The 27209-nt window shown below is 38.8% G+C and overlaps 1 protein-coding gene across 3 annotated transcripts in view; it reads left to right on the top strand.

The window, feature by feature from the left end:
• Positions 1-17777, top strand: part of UHMK1 (U2AF homology motif kinase 1) — a 37048-nt gene extending 19271 nt beyond the window's left edge. For 2 of the 3 annotated variants that reach the window (XM_021926277.2, XM_003892989.5), the window contains 4 exons: positions 2271-2347; positions 2496-2594; positions 6232-6320; positions 10564-17777. In XM_021926277.2, the coding sequence (XP_021781969.1) occupies positions 2271-2347; positions 2496-2594; positions 6232-6320; positions 10564-10710 (412 nt within the window). In that variant the 3' untranslated portion in view covers positions 10711-17777. The remainder of the gene's footprint in view (positions 1-2270; positions 2348-2495; positions 2595-6231; positions 6321-10563) is intronic. The other variant, XM_021926285.2, reaches the window with a different exon arrangement.
• Positions 17778-27209: the final 9432 nt, after the last annotated feature.

A 27209-nucleotide genomic window follows, 5' to 3' on the forward strand; every position in this document is an offset into this window, starting at 1 on the left:
TCATGCCTTGCCGGGTAGATCACAGACTGTTGTGTTAGCAATGAGGGAGGCCTGTATGGGACCTCCCGCCAAGTGTGGGATATGATCTCCTGGTGTGCCTGTTTGCTTAAAGCGCGATATTGGGGTGGGAGTTACCCGATTTTCCAGGTGTTGTGTGTCTCAGTTCCCCTGGCTAGGAAAAGGGATTCCCTTCCCCCTTGCGCTTCCAGGTGAGGCGATGCCTCGCCCTGCTTCAGCTCTTGCTGGTCGGGCTGCAGCAGCTGACCAGCACCGATCGTCCGACACTCCCCAGTGAGATGAACCCAGTACCTCAGTTGAAAATGCAGAAATCACCGGTCTTCTGTGTCGCTGGCGCTGGGAGTTGGAGACTGGAGCTGTTCCTATTCGGCCATCTTGCTCTTCTTTTTTTTTTTTTCACTTTTTACACATCTGTTTTTTTATTTTTATTTCTTTTAAGCTAACATACAAGAAATGAACACTTATCTGTTAATAGATACTTAGGTTGATTCCATATGTTGTCTATTGTGAATAGTGCTGCAACAAACTTGGACATACAGGTATCTCTTAATCACACTGGTTTCATTTCCTTTGGATGTATACCCAGTAGTGGGACTGCTGGTAGTTCTGTTTTTAAAAAATTTTTAAGAGGCCTCCATGGTGCTTTCCATAATGGCTTTACTAATTTATATTCCCACCAACAATGTGTGTGGATTCCCTTTTCTTTATGTCTTTTGTCTGTTTGATAATAGCTATTGTAGTAGATACGAGGTGATACCTCATTGTGGTTTTGTTTTTTCATTTTCCTGATGATTAGTGATACTGAGCATTTCTCATATATTGTTGGTCATCTGTATGTGTTCTTTTGAGAAATGTTTGTTCAGGTCTTTTGCCCATGTTTTAATTGGGCTATTTGTTTCCTTGCTGTTAAGTTGTTTGAGCTCTTTTTTTTCTTTTTTCTTTTTTTTTTTTTTTTTTTTGAGACAGGGTCTCATTCTGTTGCCCAGGCTGTAGTGCTGTGGTGTAAACATGGCTCACTGCAGCCTTGAATTCATAGGCTCAAGTGATCCTGGAGCTATAGGTACATGCCACCATACCAGCTAATTTTTAAAATTTTTTGTAGGGAGATGATCTTGCCATGTTGCCCAGGCTGGTCTTGGACTCCTGGGCTCATGTGGTCCTGTCACCTCTGCCTCCCAAAGTTCTGCGACTACAGATGTGAGCTACCACACCCAGCCAAATTGAGTTCTTTATATATTTTGTATTTTACTCCCCTAGCTGATGTATAGTTTGTAAATATTTTCTCCTATTCTGTAAGTTGTCTCTTCACCCTGTTCATTGTTTCCTTGGCTGTGCAGAAGGTTTTTAGTTTGATGTAATCCCATTTGTCTGTTTTTGCTTTTGTTGCTTGTGCTGTTGAAGTTATATTAAAAAATTCAATGCCAAGAACAATGTTGTGCAGCTTTTCTCCTGTTTTCTTCTAGTAGTTTTGGGTCTTACATGTAAATTGTTCATCTATTTTGAGTTGATTTTTGTGTAGTTGAGAGATAAGGGTTTAATTTTATTCTTTGGTGTGTTAATATCCAGTTTTTCCCAGCACCGTTTATTGAAAATACTGTCCTTTCCCCATTGTGTATTCTTGGCATCTTTGTTGAAAATCAGTTGGTTGTAAATATTTTTTTCCCCTGGGCTCTCTGTTCTGTTTCATCAGTCTGTGTATCTGTTTTCATATCAATACCATGCTGTTTTGGTTACTGTAGCTTTGTAGTATTTTTTTGAAGTCAGGTAGTATAATGCTTCCAGCTTTGTTCTTTTTTCTCAAGATTGCTTTGGCTATTTAGGGTGTCCCTATGGTTTTTGTTATAGATATTGTCCATGGGTTTTTGGTTTTGCTATCTAGTTGCTTTATTATTAGAGAAATTTGATGAAATTCAACAATCATCCCACCACTGTCTTTTTTTAAAATTGTGTTACCCTAAATCTGTGGGTTTTTTTCCACTCACTGTTACAGAGTGTGAATCACTTTGCAGTATTTCATTTATTAATCAAAAGTGTTATTTTAAATCACAGTATAATGTCATAGGTATGTATCATGAATTGCTAAACCATTTACTAATAAATAGCATTTGTATTCTTTATAGGTGAATGATTCAATAAATCATGCTACTATAATTAATGCTGTCATGAACATTTAGACATTCTTACTTTCTTTAATGGTTGCATTTTCAAAAGATTCAGCAGAAATGATAAGGCACCTATTTTTTGTGTTTTAGCATGCTTCATGATGATCCAAGCAGAAGAATTCCTGCTGAAATGGCATTGTGCAGCCCATTCTTTAGCATTCCTTTTGGTAAGTTGTATATTCTTTTATTTTTTTCCTGGTCATTTGACAGTCATTCAAGACATCCGCACTAATTTATATTCCCAAGTTCCTTTATCTGGTGTTCAACTTATTTGGGCGGATTTACATTTAACCATATTATGATGAATTTTAACAGCCCCTCATATTGAAGATCTGGTCATGCTTCCCACTCCAGTGCTAAGACTGCTGAATGTGCTGGATGATGATTATCTTGAGAATGAAGAGGAATATGAAGGTTAGTGTTTTCTAAATTATAATGTGTCTTTCTTAAATAAGTCTGGAATAAACATGTCTATAACATTTTCATATTTTCCAGTTTATCTAATGAGAATATTGAACAATATGATCTCTAATATACTCTCACTTTTTTTTTTTTTGAGGCAGAGTTTCACTCGTTGCCCAGGCTGGAGTGCAGTGGCACGATCTCAACTCACTGCAACCTCTGCCTCCTGGATTTAAGCCTCAGCCCCCCAAGTAGCTGAGATTACAAGCATGTGCCACCAGGCCCGGCTAATTTTGTATTTTTAGTAGGGATGGGGTTTCACCATGTTGATCAGCTGGTCTCGAACTCGTGGCCTCAGGTGATCCACCAGCCTCAGCCTCTCAAAGTGCTGGGATTACAGGTGTAGCCACTGCGCCCAGCCCTCTCACTTTTATATTCATAATGTCCTTTTGACTCTTTCACGTTTCATCTTTACCCAGTTAATGAAGAAGATTAACTTCCCAACAGCTTCTATCTGTCTGATCTGTCTCTTCTAGCCTTTCCCTATGCTTGTGTTTCTCCATTTTAGTTCTCTTTTTTGCTTTTAGCATTTATTCATTTAAGACATATTAACTGAATATTTACTATGGGATTACTTCCCATCTTTAGTATAGTAGGGAAGACAGCTACATAAACAATTATAGTTGTGATAATCTGAAGATAGGGTACTATGCAATGGCAGAAAGGACAAGTACTTAACCCAGTCTTAGTAACTGGTGAATGCTTCTCTACAGATGTTATATCTGAGCTCAGTAATTTGGAGTTGCTTGGCTAAAAGTTGAGGGATTAGGAAGTAAGTGGCACAAACAGAGATGAAAGTGTCAGAAAACAGCAAATTAGTATGACTGTATCTTAAGATATTTGTTGGGGAGCAATCAGTTAAAGCTAATGAGGTAGTCAGAGTACAGACCAGTTTGCTATGTTTAAGAATTTGGATTTTATCCTAGAGATGGTAACACCAAAATACAGATACGTGAAGAACTTTGCATCAGGTATAGAATAACTTATGGTAAGTATTCAATACCTATCTATTCTTTGTTGAATGCAGTAAAGAGTTTATTAAATAGTTTTAAATGGGAGAATGACATAGTCAAACTTGTATTTTAGTAGGGACATTTTGGAAACAGAGAGGGAGTAGGCTAAAGCAGGGCCAAACTTAGACCAAAGACAACAGCTATGAAGCATTTGCATCGACCTATTGTTACTACTACTAGAGAGACAATTTTATGTAGCGATTAAGAGTGTAGACTTACAAAAATTAGCTCGGCGTGGCGGCACATGCCTGTAATCCCAGCTGCTTGGGAGGCTGAGGTAGGAGAATCGCTTGAACCCAGGAGGCGGAGGTTTCATGTCCCGACAGAGTAGTGAGAGAACTGTAATTTCTTTGAGTCTGTGACCATTTTAAGAGTCTTGAGTTTTCATGTTGTCTATCTGAAAGAAAGTCTTGCCCTCAAAATTGTTTCAGGTCATGAAGGTATAATGACTGAATTTCCTGGGATCAGTTCAAAATACTACTTACGTCCTTTTAGTCTTCATCTTTGTGAAGACCTGTTGTCTTCATCACCTCATTCTGTCTACTCCAAATAATTTTGATGTCTTTAAAACTGAAGCTTGGCCTTTTTTTGAATAAACCTTTAGACTACCATATAACTCTTCTATCTTGCTGTGACTTTTTTTCTGCTTTGAAATACACTGAGTCTTTACATTTTGTTTAAATGTTGCTATTCAATCTTAGTGTTTAAGAATCTGAAGTGAACTAAAGTGCAACAGACAATATATGGTACCATTAAATACCTTTGTTACTTTTGATGAACAGGGTCATGAAATAACAAGTTTCTTAGCTAGAAATTATGGTATGTGTTGGAACAGCTGTCTTGTAATCTTGATAGAGGCAGGGAAGGAAGTTAAACCTTACATTATAGACCAAATTAAATTTCAAATCAAGTAAAGATTAAAATACTAAAACAAGGGAATGAAATAGGGAAGGAGGGAAAAGAAAGGGATGAGAGAAGGAAATAGGGCAGGTGGGAAGGAGATAATTTTTTAATATAAAAAGACATTGTATAATTTTGTTTTTTAATATTCCTGAAGTTGGAAAGGCCTTTTTTGAATATGGCAAAAAACTCAGAACCAGTATAATAAGCATTGAACAAAATCAATCCTGACAAAAATAACTCGTAAGAAAGATTAAAAGACAAAGGATACTTTAAAGAAAAAGTATTTATAGCTCTTACTACAGTTTATGGAAAAGAAAGTAGACAAGTCTTTTACACATATGCTTTTATTCATTATTATTATGGAAATGCTCATTAGAGCCAAACTGCAATATCTTTGTTACCCATCAACCACATTGACAGTGATGAAACATTTGATTATCTTCTTGTGGGTAAGGGTATAAGGAAACAGACATTTTTGTACCTTGCTAGAGAAAGTTTACATTGGTAAACTTTTATGGAAAGCAAATTGGAAAAATTACAAATTTATGTCAATTTTGACCCAGCATTTCTGTTTCTAGAGTGTCAACTTAGAAATACACAAGTGAGGCCGGGCATGGTGGCTCATGCCTGTAATCCCAACACTTTGGGAGGCCAAGGCAGGTAGATCACCTGAGGTCAGGAGTTTGAGACCAGCCTGACCAACATGGTGAAACCCTGTCTCTACTAAAAATGCAAAGATTAGCTGGGCGTGGTGGCACACGTCTGTAATCCAAGCTACTTGAGAGGCTGAGGCAGGAGAATCGCTTGAACTGGAGGTGGAGGTTGCAGTGAGCCGACATTGTGCCACTACACTCCAGCCTGGGCAACAGAGCAAGACTGTTTCAAAAAAAAAAACAAAAAAAAAGAAAGAAAGAAATACACAAATGAAATGAGATATGCCTGGGGGGAGTTTAATGGTAAAAGTTTGGAAGTTGTCTAATCAGTACTGGACATATTAGATAATATATTGAACATTCGTAGAATAAAATATTTCGTAACCATAAAAACAAATGAGAAAATTTTATGTGATAATTTTATCTTAAAGGACATATTTAATATAAAAAGCAAGGTATTTGCTTTTATAATTTCATATTTGCTTGTATATAAGTTTATAATAATTATGGCAGAATACAGAAGAAATTGGCTGGACACGGTGGCCTCCCAGCACTTTGGGAGGCTGAGGTGGGCGGATCGCGAGACCAGGAGTTCGAAAAGAGCCTGGTCAATATGGTGAAACCCTGTCTCTACTAAAAATACAAAAATTAGCCTGGTGTGGTGGCACCCGCCTGTAGTCCCAGCTACGGGGGAGGCTGAGGCAGAAGAATCGCTTGAACCTGAGAAGCGGAGGTTGCAGTGAGCTGAGATCGCGCTACTGCTCTCCAGCCTGGGCGACAGAGCGAGACTGTCTAAAAAAAAAAAAAGAAACTGATCATTATGTGTTGCCTTCAGGGAGAGTAGAAGGTGGCAGACTATTATTTAAAATTTTGAATCATTTGAATGTCAACTATTCAAGACATAAAATGACCTCATTACTAGTTATGTATTCCTGAATTCTTTGATGATTAAAAAATTTAAAATGTTGAATACTTGTTTATTATATCAGAGCAGTTACTGTTATATGTTTTAATAATCAGATGTTGTAGAAGATGTAAAAGAGGAGTGTCAAAAATATGGACCAGTGGTATCTCTACTTGTTCCAAAGGAAAATCCTGGCAGAGGACAAGTAAGTGAATATTTTCATAATTGCAGAATTACTCAGAGGTTATTAAAATTCTGTGTTAAATGTTTTAGTTCTGTAGGAAGATGTACAACAAAATTTTGCTAAGGATTATGAGTTTTGCATTTTAATGATTCATATATTCTGACTTGTACTTTTTACTTATTCTAAAAGTTCTATAATATGCTTGCATTTTTTTAGCACTTAAATTTTTTTTTTTTCTTTTTAAATATTGGCTGGGTGTGGTGGCTCACGCCTGTAATCCCAGCACTTTGGGAGGCTGAGGTGGGTGCATTACTTGAGGTCAGGAGTTCAGAGATGGTGAAGCCCTGTCTCTACTGAAAATACAAGTTAGCCAGGCGTGGTGGCACACACCTGTAATCCTAGCTACTTGGGAGGCTGAGGCAGGAGAATCACTTGAACCCAGGAGGCAGAGGTTGCAGTGAGCCAAGATCCTGCCACTGCACTCCAGCCTGGGCTGGGAGAAATGAGTGAGACTTCGCCTCAAAAAAATACTACTTTTGGCCGGTGCGGTGGCTCACGCCTATAATCCCAGCACTTTGGGAGGCCGAGGCAGGTGGATCACGAGATCAGGAGTTTGAGACCAGCGTGGCCAACATGATGAAACTCTGTCTCTACTAAAAATACAAAAAATTAGCCCGGCTTGGTGGCGCATGCCTCTAATCCCAGCTACTCGGGAGGCTGAGGCAGAGAATTGCTTGAACCTGGGAGGCGGAGGTTGCAGTGAGCAGAGATCATACCACTGCACTTCAGCCTGGGCGACAGTGTGGGACTCTGTCTCAAAAAAAAAAACAAAAACTACTTTTGAGCCACTGTAAACAGTAACACCAGGCCAGGGGAGGTGGCTCATGCATGTAATCCTAGCACTTTGGGAGGCTGAGGTGGGTATATCACCTGAGGTCAGGAGTTTGAGACCACCCCGGCCAACATGGTGAAACCCCGTCTCACATGGTGAAATCCTGTCTCTACCAAAAATACAAAAATTAGCCAGGCGTGGTGGTGGGCGCCTATAATCCCAGCTCTTTGGGGGGCTGGGCAGGAGATTTGCTTGAACCTGGGAGGCGGAGCTGCAGCGAGCCGAGATTGCTTTATTGCACTCCATTCTGGGTGACAGAGCGAGACTCCATCTCAAAAAAAAAAAAAACAATAACACCAACTGCTAAATCATGCTTTATGTCAGGTTCAGCTAGAGAAATGTTTTAGTCTAATTTTGTTCTAATTAAGTAGAGTTAGAAAGCCAGTTAGGTTAAGTTCTAATTGTAATAGAAACTATCAGTGATAGTTTAAAGAAGGAAAGTGTGCTGGACTGAGAATTCTTGAACCTGAGTTCTAGCCTCAGTATGATTAGCTTTGTGATGATCCCCAGTTTCTTCATCTGTAAAATGTGGGCTAAAACTTGTTATCACCCATTTTCTTTAGAAACTCTAATTCCAAATTAAATTATATGACAAAGAATATAAGAAAATATTTATTTGTAGGATTTTTATTTTTTGAGAGAATTTTAGTTTGCTCTATCTTCAGGTTTCTCGTTCTTGATATTATTGACATTGAGCCTGATAATTCTTTTGTTGGAGTAGCTGTTCTCTACATTATAGAACGTTTAACAGCATTCCTCATTTCTACCCACTTTGGACAACAAAAATGTCTAGACACTGCCAGATGTCTGTTGTCTAGGGGGTGCAGTCATCTCTGGTTGTGGATTATTTTATCTTTTTTTGTGCGTGTGTGAGACAGGGTGTCACTCTGTTTCCCAGGCTGGAGTGCAGTGGTGCGATCTCAGCTGTCTGCAAACTCTGCCTTCCAGGCTCAAGTGATCCTTCTGCCTCAGCCTCCTGAGTAGCTGGAACTACAGGCACGTGCGCCACCACACCTAGCTAATTTTTTGTATTTTTTATAGAGACGAGGTTTTGCCATGTTGCCCAGGGTGGTCTTGAACACATGAATTCAAGAGATCCACCCCGATTCAGCCTTCCTAAGTGCTGGGACTAAAGGGATGAGCCACTGCGCCCAGCTATTATTTTATCTTAATAGCTTAGTATTATGAACATTCCTGACAACTGAAAAAATATGAAAACAAAAATATGAACACAATTTTATTCTAGTCCTAATGAAAAGTTATTGCCAAACTAGTGATAATAGTTTTACATTTAGTATCACATACTGAATACTAATATGTATAATTCTGTCCTTGCTGTTTAGTCATTTAACTGATATTTATTGAGCATTTATTATGTTCTAGGTACCCATCATAAAAGTGGTCAAATCAGATTTTTTTAAATGTGATGATAAATGCTAGGGAGAAAAACAGATTAAGGAAGAACCTTGAGGAGTGCTAGGATAGGTAGGGTGGGTTGCACTTTTAAATGGGTTAGTAGGGAAGGACATACTGAGAAGGTTATGAGAGTCAAGATTTGAGGGAAGCGAGGAAGAGAATTTTAGGCAAAAGGAACAGCAAGATCCTGAGTATTCCTGGCAGATTTGAGGAGGCCTGTGGCTATAGCAGAGTGAGAAAGAAGACTAGTAGGAGATTAGATCAGAGAGATTAGGGAGTTGTAGGGGGCATACTAAGTAGAGTGAGCTTGATAGAGTATTGAGATTATATTGGCTTTTACTTGCAACTAGGGCAAGATACTGGAAGATTTGGAAAGAAGGGCTAACATGATCTGACTCAATATTAGCCCCAGTGGTCAAAACGAAGTGGAAGATACAGAAGAGACAGGAGAAGTCTTTTCCAGAGAGAAGTATCCAGGTTTAAGATGGTATGAAAAAAGTATCAGTGAGAGGAAAGTTGTTATTTTGAGAGGTTTTCACTTATTTAAAGGAGAGTGAAAGCTGCTTTTGATAAACTCTTGGAATCACAGATTTAATCTATTTAGATTTTTGAAAATGTTCATTACCTAGTTGTTAAAGCCATTCTTCATTTGAATTTTCTTTTTTTTTTTTAATTTGAATTTTCAATTCAAGTAAACATGGTTTTATAAGGAATGTTACAAAAAACACTGAAAAATAATGAATGCGTCTGATAATGCAATTATAAAAATCAGAATTAAAATGATATAGCCCTATTAATTTCATAATGAATTATAAAAATAAGATGACTTTCTTAGTGTGGGATGGTGTAGTATAGAAAAGTATAGCCTATCTGAAGCAAGGAGTATTATAGAAAACATGATATTCCTTCTATAAATGATGTCTACTCATTTATTCAACTTTGGTCTATAGGTTTGGGAATAATTAAGAATCGGGTAAAAAAAAAAAATCAGGAATAGATTCATTATTCCTTTTTGGGGTGGGGTGGAGCTGGGGACAGGGTCTTGCTCTGTCACCCAGGCTGGAGTACATACAGTTGACTTTTTGCAGCCTCAACTTCCTGGGCTCAAGTGATCCTCCCAACTCTGCCTCCCAAGTAGCTGGGATTACAGGCACGTGCTACCATGCCCAGTTAGATTTTGTTTGTTTGTTTTTGAGATGGAGTCTTGCTCTGTTGTTGCCCAGCTGGAGTGCAGTGGCACAATCTCAGCTCTCTGCAACCTGCACCTCCCAGGTTCAAGCGATTCTCCTGCCTCAGCCCCCTGAGTAGCTGGGATTACAGGCGCACGCCACCTTGCCCAACTAATTTTTGTATTTTTAGTAGAGACAGGGTTTCACCATGTTGGCCAGGCTAATCTCGAATTCCTGACCTCGTGATCTACCTACCTCAGCCTCCCAAAGTGCTGGGATTACAGGCGTGAGCCCCTGCGCCTGGCCAAATTGTACCTCCTAATAGGTGCAATTTCCAGCAGCTTTTGACCAATATTTTTTCCTTTTTCATTTCTAAAAGTACAGAATATCATCCAGATACCATTGAAATGCAGTTGCTGTCTGGGCTATTCAACCCTATCTTTGGGAGATGTCTAGTGTTATTCACCACTCCTGTAATGACCTTGGCAAAAGATTGTACATGATTCACACAACTTGTCTTTGAGAGATTTTTCAGAGTTAAGCTGAGTTGTGAGGAAGTATTCTAAACCTTGCTGCCCTGAAGTATAGTTCATGGACCAGCAGCATCGGCATCACCTGAAAGTTTGTTTAGATCAGAAACTCAGATGACGTCTTAGACCTAAGGAAGCAAAACCTGCATTTTAATAAGATCTCCAGTTGATGTATGTCCATTAAAGGTGGTAAAGCGCTGGTCTAAAACAATCTTGGTGGAAATGAAATGACGTTTTTTTTCTCTGTCTTCTTTCAGGTCTTTGTCGAGTATGCAAATGCTGGTGATTCCAAAGCTGCGCAGAAATTACTGACTGGAAGGATGTTTGATGGAAAGTTTGTTGTGGCTACATTCTACCCACTGAGTGCCTACAGGAGGGGATATCTGTATCAAACCTTGCTTTAATCAGTAACCTAAGGACTGTTTCCTTTTTCTCCTCTTCCATTTCTTGAGTCATTATATTCCACATCTGAATGCAGGAGTACCCCCTTACCATTTTAAGAGGTACTTTGTACATTTATTTAATCCTACTAATGTGCAGCCATTGCCCAAGCAGTGACTGCATTGCATACATTTGGCACTGAGTAGGACAAGACCTCTCAGCTATACATTGAGGGGTTTTAGAGCATCCATGTGGGCAACCCTTTTTTGTGCAGGAGAGCAGGTGTTGCTCTTCAGTATGTAACCTAAAAAAATCTTAATTATTTCATGGGTCATGAAGCAAGGATGAATAATATCATGTCTTGGTAAATACTAACAAATTTGTTAGGTTTGGTGACATCATTTACAGATTATTTCTTTATGTTGTCCAGTGGTTCTTCCTTATTGTTGATATCCATAAGCTGGCACTGGATGCTCTCAGTAATGTTAAGCAATTGTCAAGCAGCAGTTACCTACTGTGTTCTTAACACTGAGTTGTGAATTTTTTCTTAAAGGAGTACTGTAGTACTGAATATTCCTTTAAAGGAACTGCAGTGAGCCTATCTAAGTTTTTTTAAATTAAGGCTTTTAAAATAGAAAGCTGATGCTTGATCTTGCACAATTTTTACGTCTAGTATGTATGCTTGAGTGTGCGGGTATGAATGATTAGAGAAAATTTGAGTCAGTGTACTTTATAGTGTGAATCCTGTGAGCTAATACAGTCTATACTCATTTCTTCCCTACCTGTTTCACATCCGTAAGATTTAGGATATACATTTTTTGAGAGGTAGTCTGTCTGATACAGTGTAAATGACAAAACAGATAATTCCTGAGAGGCTTAGAACAAACGAGTCTAGCCTGGAGTTAAATTGAGACTTCTAGAATGATTGGAACAAAGACTAAGTTTTGCCAGATGTAAATCAACCCCTCTTTTAGTCTACTTTAGACTCAGTATTAGCTCATCTTTTTTGTAGTAAATCTATAGTTTTAAGGTGTCTCAAGATGTGGCTCTATCTACTATGATGGAAAATTGAAGTGGGTCAAAAGAATTAGATGTACAGTGAAGGGAAAAGAAAAAAATGGGCGAAGAGAGGATGGAAAATAAAGGATTCTTTTTTTTTTCTGTTTCTCATATCACTGCTCCTTTTTTTCTCCACTTCCCTCATTCTCTGCCTCTATCCTTAGCTGAAGACAGACTAGAGGAACAGCATCCCAGGTAGTTTGGCTTTTGACTGCAAGTTAGTTAAGAAAGGTGTAGATATAATGAAGTAGAAGTAGAAAGGAAGAAGAACTCAAAGAATTCTTAAAAGGATTCATAGCAACCTAATGTGTCCCTGAGTAGAGGATGCTGCTGTATGTGTGTTCATGGACACAAGTTGATTACATAGTTTTTAGAATTATAATTATGGATTCTTCTTATTTCATGGTAGGTTGTCTTTAAAGATATAAAAGTTAGGACGCCTTTATGAAGCACTGATTATACCAAAAAAGAAAAAAAGACAAGTTATATACAGGTTATTAATTTTTTTATTTATTTATTTTTTCCTAAGGAAAAAGTCTTCTATCTTTCCCTGCTGGAAGCCTCCTCATATTTCCTTATGTTTGCCATGCAGGTTGCTGAGAGTTCAATTAGAATTTGCATTTTACAGAATGAAATATATTACCCCATGACATTTTAGTTATTTACAATTGTCAAATTCAGGACTCTCCTTTAATGTTTATTATGAAACCAAATTTGGCTTAAGGAGGCTGATTTATGAATTACCAAAGGGTCTTTTGCCATGTTCCCCAACACATGCGCTTAGAAGGAAGAACTATTTTTTTTTATTTTGGCCCTTTCAGGGGTTGATTATAAATTGGTTTGTTTTCAAGTCAGAATTCAAGTGGGCAGAACCTGTATTGTGAAGACCTAAACTTTCCTAAATGTTCATATGGGTAGCAGATTTTGTGGTGATTAGAAACATCAGGTCCTTAAATACGATGAACATGGGATACAAAGAAATTCTTTATAAGGGCAAGTATCCTAAGTTAGCACATTGACTTTTCACTCCCCTCCTCCCCCAAAAGAAAAATCTTTACAAATAAACTGCAGGTAGTCTTCTAAGCCTAGTCCTGCAGTATGCTGCTAACATCTTGATGCCAATCTTTGCAGCATTCTTTGATTGTCATCTTATTGCTGATACATTCATACATATATTTAGTGCTTGACACTGTAGGATTTTGTTACAGAAGATGCTAACTAGATTTTAAGGGAGCTGAGGGAATAATTGATGAGTCTTGAATTAACCATGCATTTAATTAGAGGTTTTTTGTTTTGTTTTGTTTTGTTTTTCGAGATGGTATCTTGCTCTGTTGCCCAGGCTGGAGTGCAGTGGCTCAATTTCAGCTCACTGCAACCTCTGCCTCCCAGGTTTGAGCAATTCTCCTGTCTCAGCCTCTCCAGTAGCTGGGATTATAGGCGCTTGCCACCATACCCGGCTACATGTTTTATATTAAAGCCAGAGAATTGAAAAAGAAATGCCTCTGTGATTTAAATTATTTTATAGCTTAGCCCATTCTACCAAAGATCACATTAGCAGATTACCCCTCCCACCTCTGATATTATCTTTCTTAAACCTGAACCAAATATTATCAAAAGATATAAGTTTCATGATTAGGATGAAATACATACATAGGGATTTTGATTTACTGAAGTTATTGGAAAACCTAGAATTTTCTTTTTGAGAGAAAGGGTAAAGAGGTGAGGGTTCATGTCACTTAACTCCTACCCTTTTGGGCAAATTCTGTCTCAGGTAGTTTTTCATTCCCTAAATTAATACCTGTGCTTCCTTGCCTCTCACCTTCCCAGTTACATCTTTGGGATATTACTGTGGTACATTTTACACCCAGAAAAGGCACATACAGTGATTATTTTGTAGGAAATACTTGATTCTTTTGAAGCATATTTGGAGGGGGTAGCTAGCTAGCCACTGTCAAAACTAATGCTGTATTTACAGGACAAAAACAAGTAGAGTTGGACACCTCAGTAAGAGACAGCATTAACTAAAAGTACTGACTGCCTTTTAAAGGAATTTTTTAAAACTATCCTCTTGCAATAAGAGATCCACATTTATTACCACTGGATGTCTTCCTTTTTTGTGGCCACCAATATAGCAGCTCTCTTTAGAGGGATTCCTTTTCTGCTATGCCTTGAGCCAAACTGGCTGCTTTTAGAACAAAAACCATAAGTATGGTTTTACTCGAACTTCTCTTTGTTTTTATTGAGAGAAATATTGCCTTCTTTTTGGTACTCCAGCTGCTTAAGAGTGCTGAGATATGTTAAATTATTCTTTAAAAGAAAATCTCTGAATGCTTATTTAACTTGTCTTCTAGATTCACGTTGCTTATATTTTAATTATTGAGCAAATGTATTATAAGGAATGCTGCCATGTAGAGAAAGCTGAAGAGAAACCATGGGCAGAGGCTTTTTTCTGTCTTATTACACTGGACCTTCACTCTGGTAAGGGCATCAGTTACTTTTCTGGAATAAAAGGCAGAGTTAGAGCACTTATCAGATGCTGTTTCATGGCTTGTTTTAGTTAACTCATCATGCAGATAACTAACATTTGGGTATCCTTTTGTTTTGGGTCTTATTTTCTGACTGTTAGACCTATCTTACATGTAATTTCTACTATCAGTGTACTTGGCAGCATGACTTTTTTTTTTTTGTACAATTAATTTAATGAAAATCAGCACCATTGTAAATGATAGTAATTGTAACAACATAGTTACTGGGTGAAGGAGTAGGGGAGACACTCAGTAACCATATATTTACCTAGACACTTATGCAAGGGTACATGCTAGGTGGCTTTATTCAGATTCGGGTACAGATGGAATCACATCATGACTTTGAGTCTGATGGATGTGTAGATAAAGATTTAAGCAAGTGCCTTGTGTTTCCTGGAAAATATTAAAACTCATTTGGTTTAGCTTCCCAGATGATGATAATTAATAGCACTTCTGCCTTTTTCCTGGAGTAACTTTTAATTGAGTCACATATGATAGTATAAAAGTCCAAACTTTTCTTGGTTTACTTTTTGTTTTATTTTTCATATATATATTCACTATCTTCCTGGAAATAGCCTTGGTTTACCTTATTTTTTTGTATGTGTAAAACTATTCGTGTTTGATTTTATTCCAATATTATGTATGATGGAAAAGCCAGAATTGTCTGGCAGAATTTAATTTTTCCTTGGATCTCTAGTTCTGTTTTTAATATCAGGTTCCTTCACCAAATTTTATTACTGTAGCTCTCTGATATAATTTTATTTCTTGTCAATTATGGTCACATATAGACAAGTAGTTGGTCACAATTAGCTCAAAAGAATCCCCATTTCTTAAGGTGCTCAGTCAATCACCTTTATTTTGAGATGGTAGTGTTTCAAGTTAGTATTACTTATTAGCTTTCTTGATGAATATAAAAATGTTGTCTCCATCGTACGGAGCTGAGCCTCTTGTGGTATATTAAGATAAGTCCCATTCTTAATCACAGAAGAACATGGATATTTTAGTTTTTGGAGTACCTAGAATTGTAAAATTTGGTTTCATTTGTTTTAGGATAGCTTCTCTGCCTGATACTGTAGGATATGTCATGTTTGTTATTGTAGTCGCCTCCCTCAGATGTTTTTCACTGTTTTTAAAACTATATAATGACCAGTAGATTCACAGTGACATGTACTTGACAAGTGCCGTGGATATTTATGAAGAAGGTAAATAATTTTAATATTTTTGCTGTAATTTTATAGGAGCAGTGGACTGCAAGAGAAATATCTATAAATCAGAGAGTATTTAGGAAACTTTATATTTTATAGGTGGTCATTAAAATGATCTTCAGGATATAAGATAGTTTACACAAACTTTATTCTCCTGATAGGAAATTTTTATTCATTTTCCTACCAGTCAGCACTTTTGTTCTGCCTTGTACTGCTTGTGAGGATTAATGTTTTAAATTTGCTTTATTTGTGCTTTTCAGAGAGTTGTCATAATTGTGGCAGTTGTGTTTGTGGCTCTGTAAATGCTGGAATTCATGGGAAACTTCTCAAATGACTGCTTTAGTGTTATTTCCCATTAAATTGGGTAGCTGTCACAATAACCGGAAGAAAGCTGGTGGCTCTTTTGAAGAAAGCCATGTATGTTTTGTTACCTAGGTTCATAGTATTTTAATTTAAAGGCAAAGAGAAGCATTCTATCTTATTTGTCTTATAAACCATTAATCTGTTTTTTGCAGAAGAGAGCTTGTTTTGTTATACTGCTTTGTATAATGGAAATAAGTCACATTCTGGGGGAAAAAAACTGGAATTGTTCGTATTTTCGTATTTTGGTTTTTTTGCGGCGGGGGGGGGAGTCTTTATGTGAAAAATCAGAGCTACTTGTTACCATGAGCCCTTATTATCAACAAGATAATTATTTGTAATCACTTTTTTATCCCAGATTGGAATTGCTTTCCCCTTCTAAGTTATCTTCCCTTAATAATATTTATGATATCAGGACAGTGAGGGTGTAAGAGCAAATGCAGTGAGGTATTCAAAAATCCTGCATATATGGACTCAAAAGTTCTTTAGTTATTTGAATTATATATAGCTATATTATTTTATTAGCATGGGTTGTCAGAAGACTGCCAATTTTAAGAGTAAAGAGGAGAGAGATAAGTAATAAAAAAATAGAGGAGGGGAAGAAAATGGCTCCCTTACTGGTCTTAGTAATCTTCCATATAGTTAATGAGCTAAAAATGATACTTAAAGTTCCAGGTTTGGTACCGCTAGCATAGAAACATTGCCTTTCCTGCACATTCCTCATCATTGTTTCCTCAGAAAAGCATTTTAAGAGTTTGTGAAACCAGATTAAATATCTATATTCAGTTTGGCCTAATGTTTAAAAATAAATATTTGTACTCCAGCTTTTGTGTATTTGGTGTACATTGCCACTTACGCAAATCAAGGATCAGAAAACTGGAGGTTAGCCATCTCCATTATTTCCTTTTGCACGTTGGGTACAGTGGGTGGCATTAGTATGCACTAGCTGCAAAGTTACAGCACCTTAAGGAAGTAAGTATATTTATTATAATTAAAAAAAAGGTTAAGCTGCATGTCTGTAGATTATTTACTTTGCAGACTGTAAAGCTGTCATATCTTTTCCAGCAGAATTTACTCTTTCATTCTTAATTCTTTTTTGAAATCTTAAATAATTTAACATTCCTTTATAACCTCTTAACAGTGTCAAATCTGGGGTAGAAGGGATTTTATTTTTTCCCAAAAGGGCTCCATCTTTGCTATCTGTTGATCACTCTTAGAAAATCTAATTAAGATCAATAAATTTTAACAGTTGATGGCATCCTGTGTCAGCTGGAGTAGTTGGTTGTGAATATTAAAACCTAGTACTATTTTCCCTCAGTAACATGTAATTGCTACATTTTTTATAAGAAGGTATGGTTAGAAAAAAATGTGAAAGATCACTTAAACCAAAGCCAGTTACAAGGAGTAATCTCTCCTGTTGGTTTACCTTCACCTCAGAACTACAAGAATATTACAATACCTAGTGAATAGTTGTCTGTAACATTTCTACCAGTTGTATCAGTAGCATATTGGTCTTAGCATTTCTTGGCACTATGGTTCTGCTGTATTATTTGTGATGTCTCATTGTTTGTGAGGTTTTGTTTTTTTTTTTAAAAGAAAAAACAAAAACAAAAATTAAGTGGGACTATATATGTAGATGTGTGTCAGTACCAAAAAGTTATTTTTTCAGATCCCTATATTTCTGATTTCCATTCAAGTCTTTTAAACTCTTTCCTGCTGAATAGCAAAGGACTTTTATTTTCCACTTTCCTATATTCCTAAAAAGTATGAACAATGCGTTTCAGTTGACTGTATTGCATACTTTTTTGCTGAAGACTTTTTCTGTAAACACAATTGCCTTGTTCAGTTTTGTTGTAAACTGACTTACCATAAGATGCACTGTTGATAATGCTTTCTGATGTGTGTTTGATACGAGTGATAAAATAAAAGCTTAAAAATAAAGGAGTTTCTTTTTAATTTCAACTTTTTCTATACTTAGTATAAATACTCAGATAACAGGTAAATATATTTATTTTATGATTTAATTTTAACTAAAAACTGCCATTAAAAATTTCCATATAGCTTTAACCACCCATTTCTAAAGAATATGATTTTTCACTTTTGGAAATCTTGCATCATATTGACAATACTAATATGTAATTTTTTATTTTGGAAAAGTGTTCTTGATATTGTAGAAACAACCAGGTCTAATGAAAAGAACCAGAGTTCAGAGTCAGGAAATTTGTGTTCTAGTCTTGGCTGTTTTATCAACTTGGATATCTTTAATCCAGTGATTCTGTTTTGATAATAGCTGTATTTTTATGTTGTGAGGACCAAATGAGATAATAGGTGCAATAGTAATAAAACAGCCATAAATCATGACGCATCAACTAGGTGATGGATACCATTTTAGTTTATATCATGTTTAATGTTCCCTTTTTCCATATGGGAACTGAGACCCAAATAACCTGAGACCCAATTAACTGAGACAACTGAGACCCAATTAACCCAAATAAAGAGACTTGCCCGACATTTCATAAAACTGAGAGGTGGTATTTATATACTGGTCTGTCTGGGAGTGGCATTGGCATGTTGTTTTAGGAAGTCAGTGACAGATCCGGAAGATAAATTCAACAGGAAAATATTGTTAGGAGGGACACCCTAAGAGACTGTTTTAATAACTTAGACTGGAGATAAGAATATTTAAACCAGTAATTCTCATCCTTCAGCATATAACAGAATCACCTGGGAGGGCCTGTTAGGCTACCGACTGTTGGGCTCCGCCCCTAGAGTTTCTGACTAGTTTTGTGGGATTCGAGAATTTGCATTTCTGACAAGTTCTCAGGTGGGACTGTTGTGGCTGCTAGTGTGGAGACTGCACTTTGAGAACCACTCATCTAAACAAAGAGCATTGTTCACAATTGAAAAGCAGAAGCAGTCCTTTATTCAAGAGCTACTTAGGAGTAGCTCAATCTCTTCATCTCGCTGGTAGTAGAATAGTGACTAACTGAGCGGTATTTTGCACCAAATGTTGTGCTAAATGCTTTTTGTGCATTATCTTTCCCCCTACCTACCCCTAATCCTCCCAACAAGCCTATGAGGAAGATATTAATGTTCACTTCATTTTATGGTTAAGGAAATGGGTTGTTTAGCTTACTTCCTAGGGTTTACACAGTGGACAAATGAATATCTAACTCCAGAGTCACCACTGTGCTAGATTGCCTGCTAGTCAACCCAGTAATTCCTTCCAGATCCAGCTTCCCTTTTTCATTTCCTCAGATACTACTTGGTTTAGTCCTTGATCTTTTACTAGAGCTTCTTACAAGATCCCTGTCTCCTGCCCTCTTGTCTCTTAACATTGCTAACAGTTTTCATTTTTAAAAAGAAGCCTGATCATGCTACTTATGTTTAAAATTCTTCATTTTATTTCCTATTCTGCCCATTTGCCTTCAAAATAATATGTAATTCCCTTGAACTGGCATATAAGACTTTTTACAATCTGGCTCCACTTGTCAATCATGCCTCCTGTCTCTTTCCCTGTTTATATTTCATGCTGCAGCTACACTTACCTGTATTTCTGCAAAATCCATACTTTTTCCTGTTTCTGATCCTCTTATTAAAATGCCATTCAGGCCAGGCACAGTGGCACACGCCTGTAATCCCAACATTTTGTGAGGCCGAGGTGGGCAGATCGCTTGAGCCAGGAGTTCGAGACCAACCTGGGAAACATGGCGAAACCCTGTCTATACAAAAAACAGAAAAATTAGCCTGGCATGGTGGCATACACCTGTAGTCCCAGCTACCTGGAAGGCTGAGGTGGGAGTATCACCTGCGCCCAGGAGGTCAAGGCTGCAGTGAGCCGTGATGAGACCAAGTGCACTCCAGCCCAGATCACAGAGTGAGACCATGTCTCAAAAATAAAACAGGAAGAAATTAGCCAGGCATGGTGGCATGCGCCTGTAATCCCAGCTACTGGGGAGGCAGAGGCATGAGAATCGCTTGAACCTAGGAGGCAGTGGTTGTAGTGAGCCGAGATTGCGCCACTGCACTCCAGCCTGGGTGACAGAGCCAGGCTCTGTCTAAAAAAAGAAAAACAATAAAATAAAACAAAGCGCCATTCAATTCCCTGCCTACCCATGCCCAGTTTATCTGTGTGATAAAATCATATTGATCTTAAAACAGCTCAGTTGTTACTTTCTCTAGTTATCTTCCCTGTACTCCTCCCTGTCAAATTGTTAGTACTTCTGTACCAAGTCTGTACTTTGTATGTACGCATTTCCTATATGACTAGATTTACCATTTTGTTTTGCCCCAAGTGTACTCTGTATCAGTAGTGGATCATCATATTCAGATCTGTATTCCTAGCACCTAGCCCCATGCCTGGGCTATATAGTAATCGCTCAATAAATGTCTGTGGCGTTGAAAATGAATTCATAGAATCTGGCATCCAGTTGGATGTGGATGACTCCAATATTTCAAAGAATGGCAGTTTAGTAGTTTATTTTGTTTATTTATTTTTGAGACAGTTTTGCTCTTGTTGCCCAGGCTGGAGTACAATGGCACCATCTCGGCTCACCGCAACCTCCGCCTCCCAGGTTCAAGCAATTCTCCTGCCTCAGCCTCCCTAGTAGCTGGGATTACAAGCATGCACCACCACACCTGGCTAATTCTGTATTCCTAGTAGAGACGGGGTTCCTCCATGTTGGTCAGGCTGGTCTTGAACACCTGACCTCAGGTGATCCGCCCGCCTCTGCCACCCAAAGTGGTGGGATTACAGGTGTGAGGCACTGCACCCGGCCAGTAGTTTCTATTTTAATTAACTCTATAGCAAAAAGAAATCACTATAAAGTATAATCTATTGATGTACAAATAACAAAATTGGCAATTAATCAAACAACTTAGAAATTTAGAAAGGTAGACTTTGGATTTTAAAAATATAGCAAATTATGCCTGGTCACAGTGGCTCATGCCTGTAATCCCAGCACTTTGGGAGGCCAAGATGGGTGGATTGCTTGAGGTCAAGAGTTCAAGACTAGCCTGGCCAAGACAACAAAACCCCATCTCTACAAAAAAAAAAATACAAAAATTAGCTAGGCGTCGTGGCACACACCTGTAATTCCAGCTACTTGGGAGGCTGATGTCTAAGAATCGCTTAAACCCGGGAAGCTCTCTCTCTATATATATATTAGAGAGAGAGAGAGAGAGAGCAGATTATTTTTGTGGAACAGTTTGTAGACCTAAATTTAAGGAATTCGGATTTTTCATTTCCTTCTGTTGCATAAAATTGTGTATCTGAACAACCAAAATCCTTGAGTTCTTCTTTAGCATGAGTATATTGAACTTGCTAAACAAATTTCCACTTTAAAAACATGAGATGTTGGCCGGGCGTGGTGGCTCAAGCCTGTAATCCCAGCACTTTGGGAGGCCGAGACGGGCGGATCACGAGGTCAGGAGATCGAGACCATCCTGGCTAACACGGTGAAACCCCGTCTCTACTATAAAATACAAAAATGGCTGGCCAGTGGCTGGCCTGTAGTCCCAGCTGCACAGGGCGGGAGAATGGCATGAGACCTGGGGTGAGGGCTTGCGGTGGGCTGAGGATCCATTGCACTCCCAGCCTGGGAGGCCAAGGCCGGACTCAGTCTCAAGAAAAATAAAATAAATAAAAATAAAAACATGAGATGTTTTATTGTGACTTGTAGTTCTCTCTAATATTCTGTAACTTTTAAGAATTCTTGACTTAATATGTTGGAACATGAATGAGTTGCTACATATAATTACTAAACCATTTCCAAAAGCCTATTTTTCATTAAGCATACAATGTCGTCTGCATATGTAATATTATATCGATGTCTGTATGTATATTTCAATATCTTTATTTACATATGAAATAAAAATAATGCTCAAAGGAAAGTGGGTGACTGATGGCTGCATATTCAAATACCAGCTAAATGAAATGTCTTCCAGAGTTGTGCAGACCTGGCAAGAGGCTCTATGACAAGGACCATCGAACACCTGTTCAGTTGAGAATACTTTGTAAAGCAATAGGACGTTATTGATGTCTCTGTTGGAAAAGATTTATTAGACTAGTAACAAAAGATTACTGCTATAGGCTGGGCGGTGGCTCATGGCTGTAATCCCAGCACTTTGGGAGGCCGAGGAGGACAGGTCACTTGAGGTCAGCAATTCAAGACCAGCCTGGCCAACATAGTGAAATTCCATCTATACCAAACAATCCAAAATTAGCGGGGCATAGTGGTGCGTGCCTGTGGTCCCAACTACTCAGAAGACTGAGGTTAGAGACTTGCTTGAACTCAGGAGGCAGAGGTTGCTGTGAGGCATTGTACTCTAGCCTGGGTGTCAGAATGAGACCGTGTCTCAAAAAAAAAATAAAAATAAAATAATAATAATAATAATAAATTACTGCTATATAATTAGAACATTTACATTTTTAAGACCACACTCCTTTAAAGAAAAGAGGGATCAGGCTGGGCACGGTGACTTGCACCTGTAATCTCAGCACTTTGGGAGGCCGAGGCAGGTGGATCACTTGAGCTGAGGAGTTCGAGACCAGCCTGGCCAGCATGGTGAAACCCTGTCTCTACTAAGAATACAAAAATTAGCTGGGCATGGTGACATGTGCCTGCAGTTCCAGCTACTCAGGAGACTAAGGCAGGAGAATCCCTTGAACTCAGGAGGCGGAGATTGCAGTGAACTGAAATGGCGCTACTGCCAGCCAGCCTGGGCAATAGAGCGAGACTCTGTCTCAAACAAAAAAAAGAAAAGAGGGATCAGGGGTAGATTTTTTTTAAAGATAGAGATTTTGCAATAACCTTTTGAAAAATGAAGCTCACAAAAAGAACTGCATTTTAGGTGGAAATGAGCAACTTACAGAGGTAGCAAACACATCTGGTCACCTGAGTGGCATTACTCATTGCACAGTTGGCAATAGAGAGCCTCTAGGGCTTATAAGCATACTTAAATAAGTATGCTTATTTTTGCTTAAAAAAACGTAAACCGTATATTTAACTGTATGTTAAGACACGTCTAAATAAAGTGTTCTGACAGAAAAGATGAAGCAAGTAAACGCTCATCTTTTTTGTTTTTTGTGTTTTTAAATTTTATTTATTTATTTTTATTTGAGACAGATTCTCGCTCTGTTGCCCAGGCTGGAGTGCAGTGGCGTCATGTTGGCTCACTGCAACCTCTGCCTCCTGGATTCAAGCAATTCTCCTGCTTCAGCCTCCCTAGTAGCTGGGACTACAGGCATGCACCACCACACCTGGCTAATTTTTGTATTTTTAGTAGAGATGGGGTTTCACCATGTTGGGCAGGCTGGTCTTGAATTCCTGACCTCATGATCCACCCGCCTTGGTCTCCCAAAGTGCTGTGAAGGCTCATCTTTAAAGTAAGAACGAGGCCGGGCGCGGTGGCTCACGCCTGTAATCCCAGCACTTTGGGAGGCCGAGACGGGCGGATCACGAGGTCAGGAGATCGAGACCATCCTGGCTAACACGGTGAAACCCCATCTCTACTAAAAATACAAAAAACTAGCCGGGCGAAGTGGCGGGCGCCTATAGTCCCAGCTACTCGGGAGGCTGAGGCAGGAGAATGGCGTGAACCCGGGAGGCGGAGCTTGCAGTGAGCTGAGATCCGGCCACTGCACTCCAGCCTGGGCGACAGAGCGAAACTCCGTCTCAAAAAAAAAAAAAAAAAAAAAAGAACGAAAGCCAAAGCTTAGTTAAGCAGTCATGGAACAAGTTGAAGTTAGAGAAGAAGTGCTTATTAGTGTTTAGTACAGCACTTCCCAAACTATATCCTTGGAACATTAGCATGGCGTATAATACTAAGAGAGGCCTAGAGGGGCTGGGTAGACCAGAAATATTCTATGGTTAAATATGTTTTGGACGTGCTGCATACTTTTCCCCCAATTTTGTTAGAGAGGTTGGGAGTCTGCTTGGTCTATGTAAACCCACAGAAGAGTTGGAAGGATAGTAAGTTGATGCCAACATACCCTTCATCTACTGTCAATATTTTGTCACATATTTTTAATCTCTAGCCCTCTCCCCCTTTATGTATATAAATAATAAACATAACCTTTTTTCTGGACCATTTAACAGTTGCATGTATCATAACATTTGACCTCTAATTACATCAGCATGACTCTCCTAAGAATAAAATTGTCATCTGTAACTATAATACCTTTATCACAACCTTAGAATTTAACACTGATACAGAAATTCCTAATATAGTCTGTCTTAGTTTGTTTTCTGTTTCTATAACTGAATACTGAAGATTGGGTAGTTTATAAAGAAGAGAGATTTATTTATCTCATGATTCTGGAGGCTGGGAAGTCCAAGATTATGAGATAGGATTCTGGTGAAGGATCCATGCCACATCATAATGCGACAGAGAAGTAGAAATGGCAAGACCAGGGGTGCCCTCGTTTTTATAACAACCCACTCGTAACTATTCTAGTCTCCAGAGAACAAGGACTCATTCCCTCGAGAATTCACTCAGTCCCATGAGAGCAGCATCTGTCCCTCTTTATGACCTAATCACTTCTTAAAGACCCTGTCTCCCAACACTGCCACCCTGGGCACCAGTTTCCAACACATGAATTCTGGGGGACACACTCAAACCATAGCACAGTCCATATTCAGTTTTTCCCAGTTACCTCATATAATGTCTTTTATAGCTGTATTTCCCTGCCGGGACCCAATTAAGACTCTTTGTATTGAAAGTATCTGTTGAGAATTTGTGCAATGTTGGTGTTCCTCAGAACACAGAACAGCTAGTTGGTGAAAAACTAGCTTAGACTATACACTTAAACCCATCCCTTTTATTATTATTGTTGTTGTTGTTGTTGTTATTATTATTATTATTATTATTATTTTGAGACAGAGTCTCACTCTGTTGCCCAGGCTGGAGTGCAGTGGTGTGATCTCAGCTCACTGCAACCTCCACCTCCCAAGTTCAAGTGATTCTCCTGCCTCAGCCTCCCAAGTAGCTAGACGACAGGCACCCGCACCATGCCCAACTAATTTTTGTATTTTTAGTAGAGACAGGGTTTCACCATATTGGACAGGCTGGTCTTGAACTCCTGATCTCAAGTGATCTGCCTACCTCGGCCTCCCAAAGTGCTGGGATTATAGGTGTGAGCCACTGCATCTGGCCTCATCCCTTTTATAATTTAACAATTGTTAACACTCATTTAAAATGTATTTTCTTATTTCAGGGAAGCAACATTGAGTGGACTTTTTGTTTTATCCTTTGTATCTCTTGGTTATGCTTGCAAGGGAAAACAGAGCTATAATTACTAAGAACCTGCATATGCCCTGACAAAATAGCAAATAATACTTTTTTTTTTTTTTTTGAGATGGAGTCTCACTGTCACCTAGGCTGGAGTGCAGTGGCGCTATCTTGGCTCACTGCAACCTCCACCTCCCAGGTTCAAGCACTTCTCCCACCTCAGCCTCCCAAGTAGCTGGGATTACAGGTCACCACCACGCCTGGCTAATTTTTTATTTTGTATTTTTAGTAGAGATAGGGGTCTCACCATGTTGGCCAGTCTGGTCTCAAACTCCTGACCTCAAGTGATCTGCCTGCCTTGGCCTCCCAAAGTGCTGGGATTACAGGTGTGAGCCACCACACCCAGTCTAATTTTGTATTTTTAGTAGAGAAAGGGTTTCACCATGTTGGCCAGGCCAGTCTGGAACTCCTGACCTCAAGCAATCCACCCACCTCAGCCTTCCAAAGTGCTGGGATTACAGGCATGAGCCACTGTGCCTGGCCAAGAAGTGTGTAACTTTAAGAGGGAAAGGATGGAGCAAGTATGGTCCAAAGAACCATAGTAATTGACACATGTCCTAGAGACCATTTAATTAAAAAATATACTTTTTATTACACAAAATTTCATGACAAATAATGCTTAACATATGTTTGGAAATCATCCCAGACAAAAATCTTAGGGCCACTGCTGATTTGGGAGCTATGGTAAAGTTTTTGACTTAGTGAGGCATTCTGGTCCTCATTTGCAGCTAAACTAAGAAATCATTTCTTTCCTTCTTTCTTTTCTCTCTCTTTTTTTTCCTTTTTTTGTTTTTTGTTTTTTGTTTTTGAGACAAGGTGTCTCTCTGGGGTTCAGTGGCACCATCACAGCTCACGGCAGCCTCCTGAGTAGCTGGGACCACAGGCATGTGCCACCATGGACAGCTAATTTTTAAATTTTTTTGTAGAGACAGGGTCTCACTATGTTGCCCAGGCTCATTTCTGATTTCTATAACGAGGAGCTGGTTGTATTACATCCTAAATTTCCGCATTCTATGAAGTAGATGATAATAGAGTCATCAACATTTTCCACTGGTAGTTGGTTTTTCCTAAGAGGAAATGGAAGACACTGAGCATGAATAAATATTATACTATGTCAGATTGGCACATGGAGGTTTTCTTTTTACTAATGTCTGTCATTACTCATTACTTAATAGTATTAATTATGATGTATATGTCTTAATCACTAAGTCTGAAAGTTAGGAAAAATTCTGTTTTAACTACGATACCCAAAGGATTATTTCTGTTTCCTTGAAAATAGCAAGTCCTGGCCAGGCGCAGTGGCTCACGCCTGTAATCCCAGCACTTTGGGAGGCTGAGGCAGGTGGATCACGAGGTCAGGAGTTCAAGACCTGCCTGGCCAAGATGGTGAAACCCTGTCTCTACTAGAAAAAATACAAAAAATTAGCTGGGTGTGGTGGCACTCGCCTATAATCCCAGCTACTCTCGAGGCCGAGGCAGAGAGTTGCTTAAACTTAGGAAGCAGAGGTTGCAGTGAGCCAAGATTGCACCACTGCACTCCAGCCTGGGTGACAGAGCAAGACTCTGTCTGGAAAAAAAAAAAGAAAATAGCAAGTCCTTTAACTTTCCTCTAAAATCATTTTAGTGTCTAGATAGCTTATATTTCTTATCTCCTTATACTCTATCTAGATGACCACACAGCCTTTCTCTTTCAAATGCCACTTATATATGCCAAACACAGACAAATATTCCATGCCAGCCAATCCTCACTTTTGTGGACTCACCCAGGCTGAAGTGCAGTGGCATGATCTCAGCTCACTGCAACCTCCATCTCCCAGGTTCAAGCAATTCTCCTGTCTCAGCCTCCCAAGTAGCTGGGATTACAGGCATGTGCCACCATACCTGGCTAATTTTTGTATTTGTAGTAGAGACAGGGTTTCACCATATTGTCCAGGCTGGTCTTGAACTCCTGACCTCAGGTGATCCGCCCACCTCAGCCTCCCAAAGTGCTGGGATTACAGGTATGTGCCACTGCGCCCAGCCACCCATATATGTATCTAAGGGCCTACTAGATGTTTTCACTTAGTAGTCATGTGAATGCCT

Source organism: Papio anubis, chromosome 1 (genome assembly GCF_008728515.1).
Source record: "Papio anubis isolate 15944 chromosome 1, Panubis1.0, whole genome shotgun sequence".
NCBI classification, from domain to species: domain Eukaryota; kingdom Metazoa; phylum Chordata; class Mammalia; order Primates; family Cercopithecidae; genus Papio; species Papio anubis.